Source organism: Epinephelus lanceolatus, chromosome 1 (assembly GCF_041903045.1).
Source record: "Epinephelus lanceolatus isolate andai-2023 chromosome 1, ASM4190304v1, whole genome shotgun sequence".
Classification (NCBI taxonomy): Eukaryota; Metazoa; Chordata; class Actinopteri; order Perciformes; family Serranidae; genus Epinephelus; species Epinephelus lanceolatus.
Window position 1 is genome coordinate 49,149,198 of NC_135734.1, and position 13,666 is coordinate 49,162,863.

The following is a 13,666-nucleotide window of genomic DNA, read 5'->3' on the forward strand; positions in this document are numbered from 1 at the left end:
TTGGATTTGGGAGAGAGTTGTTCATGTTAACTAATATTTTTGGTCTGTCTCAGACCATAGGAACAACGTGTGAATTTGTTTCTTTACCCAAGACACTAAATTCCCACCACCTCAAAGTGCCACTGTTATTTAGAAAAGGATTAATCATTGTTGGGTTTTAGTCCTTTTTTGAAAAGAAATCCTGTGATGTTGTTTCAACCAGCAGGAAATATCTCACTCTCTTAAACTAGTTTGTTTGTGTCGAGCACAAGGGGTAATCTGCTGGTGTGAAAACTGAAGCTAACGTCGAAGTGCCTGAAACCTGCATTGTTTATAATGGCCAGCAGGGGGTGACCACACTGGCTGTGATAGTCTGATAGCTTAGGAGCCTGTGAGAAAATGACCCGACTTCTCTCTTGATGTAAACATTGTTTAAATGAGTTAATAGTCTTATTTGCTACTTTCAAGACTTCTTTAATACAGCATGATGTTCATTCTGTGAATTACTGTCCTGTTTAAAGTAAAATAGATGATACAGCAGGGTGTGTTTTAGGGTGTGGCTACTTTGTGATGGACAAGTCACAACCATTGTGTTGTCCTGAAAGCCACTCAGAGGGCTTGTCTGCTCATTTTCTCCAGTAAGTAGATTTTGTTTTGTGCTGCGTTGCATTTACCTTTGGATGTCTGAAATCGGAGCTGACCTGAGTTGACCGTGTGTTCCAGTGCAACAACTCCGCAATACCAGTTCTAGCTAGGTTAGCCATTGTTAGCAATACTCGTTGATAAGAATGCATTACGCTGTATTTTGTGCACACAAACACTGTAGCAACATGTCCACAGATGGAAGTTGGACAGGACTGTGTGTTTGACTGATTTATTGAGACACAAATAAGACAGAAATGCTAATAACCAGTATATTACTGCAGCTTTCACTACTGTTGATGGGCGAGGCAGCTATCTTGGATTTTAGGTCAGGTTTGTTGAGGTTTCTCTGACTATCCCAGTCTGATATCTGACTTCAGGGGGAGTTCCAGTTCACATTTCTGCCTGGGAATTTGTAAATTCCAACTTTTCCAATGCAAATGGAACGCACCTGTTTTTTCCAGCCCAAATCAGCATACCAAATATCACGTTAATTACGGACGCACCTTGCTAGCCAAGCTAGGCCCAACCTCTTGTCCATATATGGTCACTTCTGGTTGCATAAAAAAACAAGATGGCGACGGCCAATTGCCAAACATGAGGATTCAAAACATGGATGTATAAAGAGAACTAAATACAGCATTGGAGGCAGTACCCTGTTTCTCAGGGGCTCATGAAGCCAAAAAAGTTCATCTACTATAAAATTACCTAAATGATTGGCACTGCTTCCCCACTGTGCGGCCCATAGAACCGGCATGCTAGAGACTTCCATTGTCTGAGCAGGCTACTTACGGTTTAGCCCTCTGATAACTTGAATGGGGATAAAAATGATTCAGTCGTTTGTTTCAGACTTTCCGAATTTTATCGGATCAATCAGATCAAATCTAATCATTTCAGGAGGGTTGTGATGCTCAAAAAAAATGTATCCACTGATTTGCAGATGTCTCTTTTGCCATTAAGTTAATGCAGTAAAAGTCTTTTTTGGCCGCAAGGCATCATGTGACAGTGTAATTACACTGTTTGGCCACTATGAAAATTGGTTTCAAAGCTTGGCACATTACCTGGATGCCTGCTCGAAAATGGAAGTAAACAAACCTACTGGTGACTACATCCACTTCTTTTATAAAGTCTATGTTAGAGCAGCACAGATGCACACTCAGTTGACCATTCTGCCAAAAAGTAATGAAAGTTGTTGTGGCATCAAAAACAAGCCCTGTGTGACTGTTTGTATAACCACAGGAAAGTGAAAAAAGATGTCTGTCTCGTGCGATTATCCAACATTTCAACCACAAAGTTTAGGTATAATCACTCTGAGTCTATATGTCTTACAGATGTGAGTTTGTGCAAGTGTTACATAACCCGATAATCCCATAAATGCTGTTATTGTTGAGCCCGACCTCCACTTTAAGTTAAACTTAGACAAACCTCTTAGCAGAATCCTTCACAATCCGCTGAGCAGACTCTTTCTCCTCCTAAACTGCTGTCATAACAACCTCAGCTGCTGCCTGCCGGTGGATGGTGAAGGTATATCTACACATTGCACCTTGATATGTTTTTGTAGTTGAGGCCTTTTGCTGCACAGTTTGTTTGAAGATAGAGAAATGTTTCCTGCTGAGTCGTTTTGCGTGACGAGCTACTCGGCTCTGTTGTTTGGTTGTGGTCAGCGTTCAGGAGCTGAAGAGGTGAAGGGAGACGAATAGACCAAAATGTTCAGCTGGATCAGCAGCTCTGAAAAGACTTAAATGTAAGGGTTTTATCATCTGCGTGCGGTGCAGTAAAGGGTGTGTTTGAATGTGTTAATACTTAGGACTGGGGGCTCAAGGTCTGCAGATACCAGAAGTAGTTCATTGTGCAGACCACCTGGTTTTTATTTAGAGTACACACCTTTTTAATATCCCATCACTGAACCGTCCGCTGGCTGTGTCAGCTTCCTGAAGGCAGCTGTGTGATGTTCTAATTTAAAACTCTCTTTGTACTCTACATTTATAAAGTAAACTAGTTTTGTTGTTTTTGGGACCTTTTGTGATTGTATGTAACTCCTGGATGTTTTGACCCAACTATTGATCTTAAACACCGTCTCTTCCTCTTGATGTTACGTTTGCAGCTCTGTTAACAGAGAAAACGATAACACTCAATTACATTTATGTTATCTTTGTTTTTAAGCTCTGTTATTGCCCTCATGAGGCTGCGGAGTTAGGTTATGCTACGGATTCAGTCAGGAACGTGACCGAAAGTATGCAGTGTATTTCATTCCTAATTAGGGTTACATAGGGTCGGCAAATTTCTGGACATGAAGGTTCAGTGTGAAGGATTTAGGGGGATATACTGGCAGAGGTGGAACGTAATATAATAAGTATGTTTTATTTAGTGTATAATCACCTGAAAAAGGATCCTTTTGTTTTTGTTACCTCAGAATGAGACGTTTGTATCTACATAGGGAGCAGATCCTCGTCTACAGAGATCACCATGTCACCACCATGTTTCTAGAATAGCCCAGAATGGACACACCAAACACTGGCTCTACATAGCGACACTAGTGTTTTTAGGTTGGCCACCATAGTTAGAAGCCCATCTGTGACGAGCTGCGTTGGAAGAATACTTGATTTTTTACGTGAAACTGCTTTATTCAGTGTTTTTACTGGTTTAAATCATCTGGTCTGTTTGTTTCAGAGAGGGAGCGACCTCTGTGAAAAATTCAGCTCCTGGTAAAAACCTCCTGAACAATGATCACTGAAGGAATTCTAACTAGGAGAAGTTTAAGCAGTCTGCAGTCCTCACTATGAGAATCCACTCAATCCCCCAAAATCTGACACAATGACTCATTGTTTCAATATAAAAATCATTCATATTAAGAGTGAACTTATTTCGGGGAGTAAAACACATACAGTATATGGAGGCCAGGGAGTAAAATTATTTGGGTAAGTCTTTTATTTTAGAGGGAGGTCATAGGGATGGTTTACGTTATTATTCAATAAAAGCTCTTACCTTTGAAAGCAAATAATGGTCTGTAGGTCCCACACTTTGGTCCAGACTGAATTGCCATGAACTTTTGTAAAGACTCATGTTTCCCTCAGGATGACTTGTAATAACTTTGGTGATCCTCTTTTTTCATCTAGTGTCATCATCAGGTCAAAAGTTTTAATTTGTCCAATTAAAATTACATCTCCACCGTCCTCAGATGGACTCTGGGTTCAATGCTAAATAAAAAATGTTAGCATACTAAATTAGGATAATGGTAAACCTTCCTACATCAGCATGTTACATTTAGCTCAAAGTACAGACTCACAGAGCTGCTAGCATGGCAGCAGACTCTCAGTCTTGTCAAGATGAGTTTATGTTTTACGAGACACTGATATTCTTGTCAGTGTGTTATGATGCAAGTCCTATAATAAATACACTGTGAGAAATGCATATGTTCTGCCCCTTTTCCTGACTGTGTATCTGTGACAAATCTAAGAGCTCCTGGTATCATGACAGAAAATATCATCTTGATTATTCAAAGGAAATCATATTTTCAGTTCTGAAAAGATTCCTGAGATATTAGATCATGCTTATTGGCTTATTTTTCCCCTCGTCTTGTTCTTGTCTCCAGGTTATTCGTAAAGTCAACAAGCAGCACGCCATCTTAGACGTGGATGAGCCGGTCTCTCAGCTTCACAAGTGTGCCTTCCAGTTCAGAGACAATCCACACACATACCTGTGTTTATCCAATGACGCCATCATACAGTACCAGGTGAGACCCCCTCAGCCCCCACACTTTCTGTTCCCCCTCTCACTCTTCTTCCTCTGTTCTTCCTTTTCAAACATCTTCATCTTCTCCTTCCTTCAGGCACCGTCCAATGTCAGAGACCCAAGCAGGGCGGTGCTGAACGACGGCTCCTGTTGGACCATCATCGGAGTGGAAGCAGTGGAATTCACCTTTAATCAGGGTCCTGCCTGCATCCAGACACCAGTCACTCCTTTCCCTGTTATCACTGGGTTAGAGGTGAGTTTGGCAGGAAGACAGGTACTGACACATGCACACATGCCGGGGGAATTAAAAGGTCAGTCGGTTTGGTTCACCCCAACTCAGTCAGAAAAGCTGCTGAGGACGAACTGTTTTCTCCAGGAATGTTTTAAACAAAGATACTTTTCATTTAGGCTCCATGAGGAGAATACAGGCAGAAAACAGTGTTTATTTATTGATTTATTGATTCATTTATTCATTGACTAGCCTCCTAGTGAAAACCTCCTCCACAGCATTGAAGAAACACTGATTTGTATGATGTTTTACTTGTTGTAATCACCAGGGGTCTCATTTCTAAAACAATGCTCAGGATCCATACAAAAAATGGATGTATGGAAAAAGCCAAAAATTGCATGCGCCAAAAAATATTTTTCAATTTCTACAGTCAGGCTTCCAGCTCACCATCTTCATCACCAATTTCTACACTACAAAATATTGATAAGCATGGGTCAAAGTCTGTTAATTACAGATCACGACTTTTGCGTGGAAAGTGACATACACCTCTTTCAAGCCTCATTTTGTGCGTACACACTGTTTATAAATGCGACACCTGGTCCCTGGAGAGGAAGCAACCTCTGCTCCTGTTAAAACTTCCTGAACGATGAGCACTGAAGGAATTCTAACCTGGAGAAGTTTTAGCTGGCTATTATCTGCAGTCTTTACCGCTAGATGCCACGAAATCCCCCTAAGTCTTACATACTGCTCCTTTAACAGGGTTACAAAGTGCTACATAGAAAAATATTAGTAGAGAAAAAACTCAAAACAACAATGAAATATCAATGATGAAATAGAGACTATATAATTGACGATACAGACTGCTATACTATACAGACAGGTGAACCAGCTGGAAACACGACTGCTACAGGTCATAAAGATGATGATGGTTTTGCATTTTTCAGACATGTAACTACAAATCATGGTTGTGTTTGCTCCCTTATTATTTGAGTGTTTGTCAAATAATTCAGGATTGGGTCATTAGCATTAATGTCAACCATTTTCCAAAACAAAATATGTTTCTGGATTTATTTCCTACCTCACAGCAGCCATAAGTTTTTTTATTACCTCAGTACAAAAATCAACCTGCAAAGACTTGAAAATCACCTGACGTAGAGCAGATCATCCATCAGCATCATCATTTTGTAACCTGTACCAATATGTGGTGATGTGAGCAGTTGAAGATAAAACAAACGTGTGTGTGTGCGTCTGTGTGTGTGCAGGTGAATGGTGGAGGACACGTCGCCATGTTGGAGATCAACGGAGAAAACTTCAGCCCTCATCTCAAAGTCTGGTTTGGAAACTGTGAGGCTGAGACGATGTTTAAGTGAGTTAACAGGAGATACAAAAACAGCATGTGAGAGGAGAAGAGGAAATTTATTAAAGTCAACAGACAGTCAGAAGTGCGGACAGGTAGGATGCAGAGAAGAGGGAAGAACAGAAGTGATCAGATAAAAGACAGGATGAGGACTGATCAGTGAAAGGGATGAAGAGAAGAATAGAATAATCTAGAGGAGATGAAGGGGAAATACTATTTCAGTGAGACAAAACATTTGGCATTTTCAGAACTGTTAGAAGCTTTCAGGTGCCATACAGCAGATATAAAGCTCATCAAACAGACCCTGATGGGATTCATTGGTAACTGTATCTGTGTTACTGGTTTTTCATCAGTGTGCACGACTTCTCCTGAACACACTGACCCAGAAACCAGAAAGGAGGGAAGAAATATAAACACAGATCCATTAACAAGCGTACAGTATTACCTGCAGACGCACGTACCAACAGTTGTCATTATACTTTTACTGGCCGCCTGCTCTGTTGTCTGGTTGTCTTTAATAGCTTCTGGAAAGTCGGGAGGCCACATGGGAAAAATACTTTGTTTCAGACAGTGAAACATATTGTTTATATCTTGCTCCAGATCTGACAGAATGAACGCTGCCTCAGGCAAATAAAATACATGTTTTAAAACATAATATTATTTTGATTAAAAAAAGACTTTTACTGGTGAAACCATGGAAATATTTTGAGAGTAGAGCGGACATTGAACTAATTGCTGTTGTTACCAGACAATTACAAAAGAAAGTGATAATTGTTGTTAGTTGTTGTTATGACGACATCACACGTCAGTGGGGCCGTAAAGTGCGTCACACACAGTTTTTACCTATTCTTAATATCCTATTTCCCTTATTAAACAGAAAAATACCACTGTTCACCAGTCCAAGTTTCTCTCTTCCACTAAACGAACACTAACGTCAGCTTGATTGCCTTATTAACTCATCGTAAAACACACTTCATTCAAACTCAACAGCAACCGAATAAAACTCACCAAAACCGTCTTTCTTTGTCCAACAACAGGGGTGGACGGGCCATCTGGCATCCTGAAACTCTCCCTCTGCCTTTCAGCTGTTCCCCTAACTGCAGCTCTCACTTACTCCTCAGAGGCAGCTACAGTAAAGTTACATCATAATTTAGCAAACATGCAGTCAATGGCAACAACAGAATAACAGTTACAGTAATATTTTGAAATCAAGGGATTGCTAAAGGCCCAGACACACCAAACCAACATCAAAGAACCAGCGGTGACATAAGTTAACTGTTGTACATGTGACGTCATCTGTGTCTCAGCCAAAAAATTGCACATGAATACACTGCAAAGACTACAGCTGATGGCCAACCAGCACATATGTTCTGTGCCTGCGTGAGAGGAAATAAGTCTCCACACCAGCAGACGGTGGTAGTCTGTGATCGCCAAAAAGGGAAATCAGAGGACTGTCTTGATGCTAGGTAGCCGGTTAGTACATTAACAACACAATCCAACGTTGAAAGAACAGAGCATATTTACTGTGCGCCAGTGAACAATAACATAAATCATTAGGAAACATTTCTACTGAAGAGCTCAGTGGCTTAAGAAACACAAGTTTGTTTCAGTCTCACTCCCTCTTGATTTTAGCTCTTTGTTTACTATCCTCACTTCCGTTTCTCCTCTTGTCCGCTGAGCTGAACTGACAATCAGATCATTCACCAACATGCTTCGCTGTCTGCAACGCTGATTCAACATGCTGAATTGGCGTGGGAAAAAGCTAGGGTGACAGACGCTCACCAACAGCTTGACATTGACTGACAGCTAACTGTCGGCTTGGTGTGCCAGGACCTAAACTGTCAGCAAAGTTGGTCTCTGGCAGTCATGGAAAAAGTACTTAGATCTTCAAGTAAAAGTACCAACACAGCAAGTAAAAGTCCTGTGGTTAAAAAGGGGAGCACTACCTATCTTAATATTTCCCATGTTATTTCCATGGCCTAGGAAAGTTCAATCAGTACTAGTCCAGTGTTTCCCAACCCGGGGTCGGGCCCCTCCAAAGGGTTATCACATAAATCTGAGGGGTCGTGAGTTATCTGTGTAAGCTCTGGTACATAAATCTATTTTCAGTTTTCAACTATATATCAAATTTGAGCTTTTCTGTGAAATATTGGAGAGTTTTACTCCTCTGGGTCTCAAACAATTATATGAATGAAACATTAGCTGTTTTTCCATAAACACATTTTTTGCACATTTTGAAGTAGAAAGGCTGAATGGAAATTAAATTACGCTTCTCTAAAGGTGTCATAGAAACACCTTTGCCGAAAAAGTTCTGATGTAGCAAACATGAACTCGTCTGACTGATAAGCTGTTTCTATTGCATTAGAATCATTACATAATTCTGTTCAATTTGCCCAACTGCAACCACTTCCTGGAGTGTGTTCCTTTTTCTCTCATAGTTGGTTACATGGGCAAGGCAGCTTGTTTTGTTTTTGTCCACAAGCTTTACTTCTTGTACTCTGTTTACTGGTAGAATACGTGAAGTGTAGCCTGGACCGACTGACCTGACCAAACCATGCTTTTTGTAGCCTCGTTAATTCGCTCCAAAACAGCTGATTAAAACGCATCTAATTCGCTTTTCTTTTGTTTTTTTGGGTGACATCTCTAAAAAGGTCTCTTCTTCAAAAAAATTTAAATCAGTAAAAACATTAAATAAATCAAAAATCAGTGTTTTTAGGTGCTCTCCTCACCGAGGAGCTGCTAACTATGGAGGCTGACACAAAAACATGAATGGCCCTATTTATGGCCAGTGTTTGGTTTGTCCTTCTGGGCTACTGTAGAAGCATAGCGGTGCAACATGGTGATCTCTGTAGATGAGGACCCTCCCTATGTAACTATAAACGGCTCATTCTACTGCTGTGTTCACACTACGAGTGAGACAGCAACAGACCACAATTCATTTTTAATGGAAGCCAGTCATGACACCACAAACTGATGCCAGACACTTGTCGCTGAGGACGTGACAAGCAGTTAACGAAATCTGAGCTAGCTTGTGCTGTTTTCAGCACTCCAGTGATGCCGTGAGGTGTCAACCAATCACGTGGTTTGTTTATGGCTGTGGTACTGTGTTTTTTAGTTTGGTTAGCTGACACTGAGCTAACTCTGTGTATTGTGGTGCATATGGAGACACAAGGGGGTGGCAAAATGTGATGTTGAAAAAGGGCTCAGACACTGATCATAAGCAGATACTTTATGTCCTAATACACACTTTAGATGACGTTCAGTGGAGGTGCTTTGTGTCAGGTAGCAGACACACATGTGCCCATAACGACGGTACTATGTTAACAAGTGCCTGAAAATACATAAACGTCACCTTGGTGATAATTTAGCTAGGCAAACTGTTGCTGTGTCACTTGTAGTGTGAACACATCATAAGGTAACAAAAACACAACAGTTTTTTTTAATGTGATTATACACTAAAGAAAAAACATACTTATTTTATTACTTTTCTGTTAATTATCCCCCTAAATCCTACACACTGGACCTTCAGATATAAAATAAGATACTTAAAGTAGATCGACCTTGAAATACTACTTGAGTTATGTAAGGTGATCGTGTAAAACGTTTCTGTGTAGGTGAATTTTTGCTTTAACAATCAGTCTAGGAGGCCCTGTTTCTTTTATTTATGACCGTTTTGTGACATTTGCTCTCATGCTGCTTCACCACAGAGACACCAGGTGTAGAGCCGAGCTGCAGCACAAAGGGCAAATTAAAGTTTTAGTCTTGTTTCAGTACGACTGCTCAGCTCTGTGAAGCTGGCTGCCCATAAAAGTTGGTTTTATGGCATATTAAGTGGCACTTCCGCACCAAATGTTATGTAACCAAGCAAATTATATTTCATTTGACCCAGAATTTGAAAGCAGTCATTTTGAAGTTTGTTGAGGAATTTCCATGAAGAACAACATGTCTGTCCTGCTGAAGAAGGTGACTTGTCCAATAAGTTTGATGTATCACTAATCTGCAGAAGAAACACATGTTTAGGTATTTCTTGTGCAGATTAGTTATAATACAATACAATATGTCACAATACAATATATTATTGTTGTCCCAGCTGAACAACAACTATCCACTAGGACAGAAACATTTTTGTTACTTTATTGTTCAGTGTGTGTCTGGTATCATTCTGGTTCCCCACACTCAGTTTCAAAGGTCTTTGCGTTCATGTGGGTCTATGACCAGCAGTTTGATTAGTGGAGTTAACAGTTGACCAGTCAATGCAATCAGATCAACAGACAAGAGGAGCAGTGCAAGGAACGATTAAGGTTGACTTTCACTGCACCCTATGTTCTACTGCTCTGTCTGTGCCCAGATACCATATATTTCATTTGATTCATCCATACAAAACCCAAAGTGTGAAAACAAACATGCTAGCTTTTTCCATATGGTCCCAGTCATTATGCTAAGCTAAGCTAACAGGCTCCTGGCTGCAGCTTCAAAGCACATTTCCCAAAATGTTAAACTACCTCTTTCAATGGATTACGACTGAAAGTAATTATTATTTTCATTATCCATTAATCTGTCACATATTTTCTTGATCAGCTGATCATAAATTGTGATGAAATAGTGAAACACGTCTTTCCTAGTTTGTAGCGTTTGATTCTGTTTTAAGGAGTTTTGTTGTGGCTTTGTTAAGAAAAAGAATCTTGTTTGTTAAGACTCAGTGAGGATAGAAGGCGGGCAGTTTCCCAACAAGTTTGACTAAAAATAATCTTGACAGTCATGACATTCAATGTACTGAACTTTCCTACTGAACTTACCTGAATTCATCCGTTTAAAGAGTGTGAGCCAAGCTTTGACCCGAGAGGCATAAAGGGCCTTATGTTATATTCAACATCAGTGGAGGAACTCAGCTCAGCTTTCAGGGAACAATCATCTCTCTAACTCTTGTGCAGGAGAAGTTACAGAAGGCCGCAGCAGAAACCTGACATTCAGTGCATCTCCTCGCAGAATCTCATGTGACGCATCCCAAATCAAAACAACCTCTCTGACGTCAGAGTCCACCTCAGACCCACAACTGAAGTGCTGAGGCATCGTAAGTCAGGGTCTCTGGCTGAGAGCGGCTCGCCACCGGCTTCTGCAAATATTCCTCCCATCAGCAGCAGCTCGGCAGCGAAGAAGAAAGCCGTATTTATATAACACAGTCATCCACAATGTGCTGTTTGTACGAGAAGCTGCAGCCAATTAGGAACATGATCTCTCACTGCCATGCAAGCCAGAGGTGTAGTGTAGGCTTCAGTGAAGTACATGTATGTATAAAAGGGCATTTGAAGTTTCTGCTGCTCGCTAGTGTTTCATATCAACCACAGAATTATGTTTAATCTTTGTCTGTCCATAGTTCATTTATCAGTGTATTCACTGGTGTTGTTGTTGCTCAGTTTATAAAAAGAAAATCCTGCTGCAAAAACAACAAAATAATATCAGAAAGTTTTTGTTTTCTTGGATTTTTTTTTTTGTAAGGATTGAAACCAGGCTGGTTATTTATTCATATCAGCTTTTTTTCAAAAATCCTGCAGCTGCAGTAAAATGAAAGGATTAACACAGCAGAAACAGTGTGTATGCATGTATGTACAGTATGTTTCAGTGTCTGTAAGAGTGGATTATTAATGATTGTGCATTGCTTGTGATTTTTCCCAAGAATGTGGGACTCAACACCCAGTTTGTAAAACGGCAAACCGTAAACTCTCTTGAGCTGCAGAGTCAGAAGATAATTTGGTTCATCAGAATTAGAAACTCCTCTCACATACAAGAAGTCACGTGATCCATTGTTTATATAAAATATTGATTAGAGCAGAATTTACTTGATTTGGAACATTTGTTGATCTACCGTTAACTCAGGTTTTAAGGTATTAATAGGAGATAATTTAACAGAAGGACTGTGATGGATTCCAGTTTAACCTTTACTTGGTCCAGTCTGGGTCCATCCGCTTTCCATCAGCACATTTTATTACAGAAGTCTTCTTGTTTTTTCCTCTCAGGTCTCCCAAATCTCTCCTCTGTGTCGTTCCTGATGTCTCCGTGTTCAGTGACGGCTGGCGCTGTCTGCGCCGCATCATCACCGTCCCTCTGTCTCTCATCCGATTGGATGGCCTGATCTATCGCACGTCCTTCAGTTTCACCTACACCCCTGAGCTCCAGCCACCGCCATCCGTCCGAGGAGCAGCGGGAGGAGGGAAGAGAGAGGGAGGCGTGGACGGAGACCAGCAGGACGACATCCTGTTAGAGACCATCCATCAGGAGTTCACCAGAGCCAACTTCCACCTCTTCATGCAGAGTTAGACTCCCTGTCTGTCACCTGGAGACAGAGGTGGAGTCTTCAGGTGAATGTTTGGAGCAAAGTCTGGTTATCTTAAAGAAACTGATTTTTACCGTTGTGGATCAGTGCTGCTCCTGAGTCAAAGAACTGTGTGTAAATTCTGGACCACAATCTTCCCTCTTTGTCTTCTTAATAGTTCATGTTCATTGGATTAAAATATTCTGTGGATATGATGGAAAATCAGATTAAAAAACTAATTGTGAATTGTGCAGACTGGAAAAAATAGTTATTTGTCCACGATAGTAAACAAGGTGTCAAAATTCAGTCCAGATCACACCAGTTCCTCCAGATTGAGAAAAGGTGAAGGTACAGAATCAGGCTGCACTGTTTGTACATTTTCCTACAAAAAGTAATGTACCCAAATTTGTGCATAAACCACATAGTTTGGAAGGCTTTGTTCACTGAGAAATGCGCTGACAGGAGTAAACAAAAAGTGGTCCTGAGCAGTCCATAAGGAGGCAGATTGTGGTGGTGGAATTGTCACAAAACACAGGACGTCCCCAGGGACTCTCCCCAGGGACTCTCCCCAGGGACTCTCCCCAGGAGACCGATGTTTGGAAAGATGTGAACTTTGTGTCATTTTAAGGTACGTAGTCCCCATGTTTCTTTTCCTAAACCAAACCACAGCTTTACATTAGTTATGTAACTTATAGTTAAGGATGTAACGTTATTCATGGGGCGCCAATTTGTAGGATATCATATGAACCGTTTTATGTGGATATGTTGACAGAATAGCTGACAGCAAGAAATAGGCAACAGCACAGACGATTCAATCAAACGAGAGCAACTTGTTTTGTTTATCACAAAAGAGAGAGGAGCATTTCTCTCTCTCTCTCTCTCTCTCTCTCTCTCTCTCTCTCTCCCACAGTCTGTAGTTCGAGCAACAGCAGCGAAAATCCGCTGAATGACATAAAATGCTTTTTGCTGGCAAATGAGCAGGGAGATCTGAGTGCTGGCAAGATGGAGGGAAGTCTACCACGGTTTATTTACACACACTATCCACGTTATTACGATACAAAGCTTGCTTTTACTTGTAGTGTTTACAGTGTGCTGTCAGTAGTTTTACTTGTGAAGTGAAGTGAAGTGAAGGATCTGAATACTTCTTCCACCACTGATCTGTTGTCATCCATAAGAACTTGTGTGTAAATCCAATCCACACTACAGTTCAGAAGTACAAATTTGCCTTTGTGAATATTAACGCTGTAACAATGAGGCCTGAGTAACACTGTCCTGATACAGAGACGTTTATACGATGTGTTCAGAGGTGATAAAAGAGCCCAGAGTGGGAAAAAAATGAACTGTGAGTGCCTGAAAGATTTAAACAGAGAGCTATAGAGAGTTACAGTGTGACGGACAGACTGACTGCCGCAAGCAG

At 40.8% G+C, this 13,666-nt stretch overlaps 1 protein-coding gene across 2 annotated transcripts in view; it reads left to right on the forward strand.

The window, feature by feature from the left end:
• The window catches only part of rbpjl (recombination signal binding protein for immunoglobulin kappa J region-like), a 41,085-nt gene extending 28,590 nt beyond the window's left edge, over window positions 1–12,495 (forward strand). For both annotated transcript variants that reach the window (XM_033626244.2, XM_078171618.1), the window contains exons 10-13: window positions 4,214–4,354; window positions 4,451–4,606; window positions 5,845–5,948; window positions 11,954–12,495. In XM_033626244.2, coding sequence (XP_033482135.1) covers window positions 4,214–4,354; window positions 4,451–4,606; window positions 5,845–5,948; window positions 11,954–12,254 — 702 coding nt within the window. In that variant the 3' untranslated portion in view covers window positions 12,255–12,495. The remainder of the gene's footprint in view (window positions 1–4,213; window positions 4,355–4,450; window positions 4,607–5,844; window positions 5,949–11,953) is intronic.
• Window positions 12,496–13,666: the final 1,171 nt, after the last annotated feature.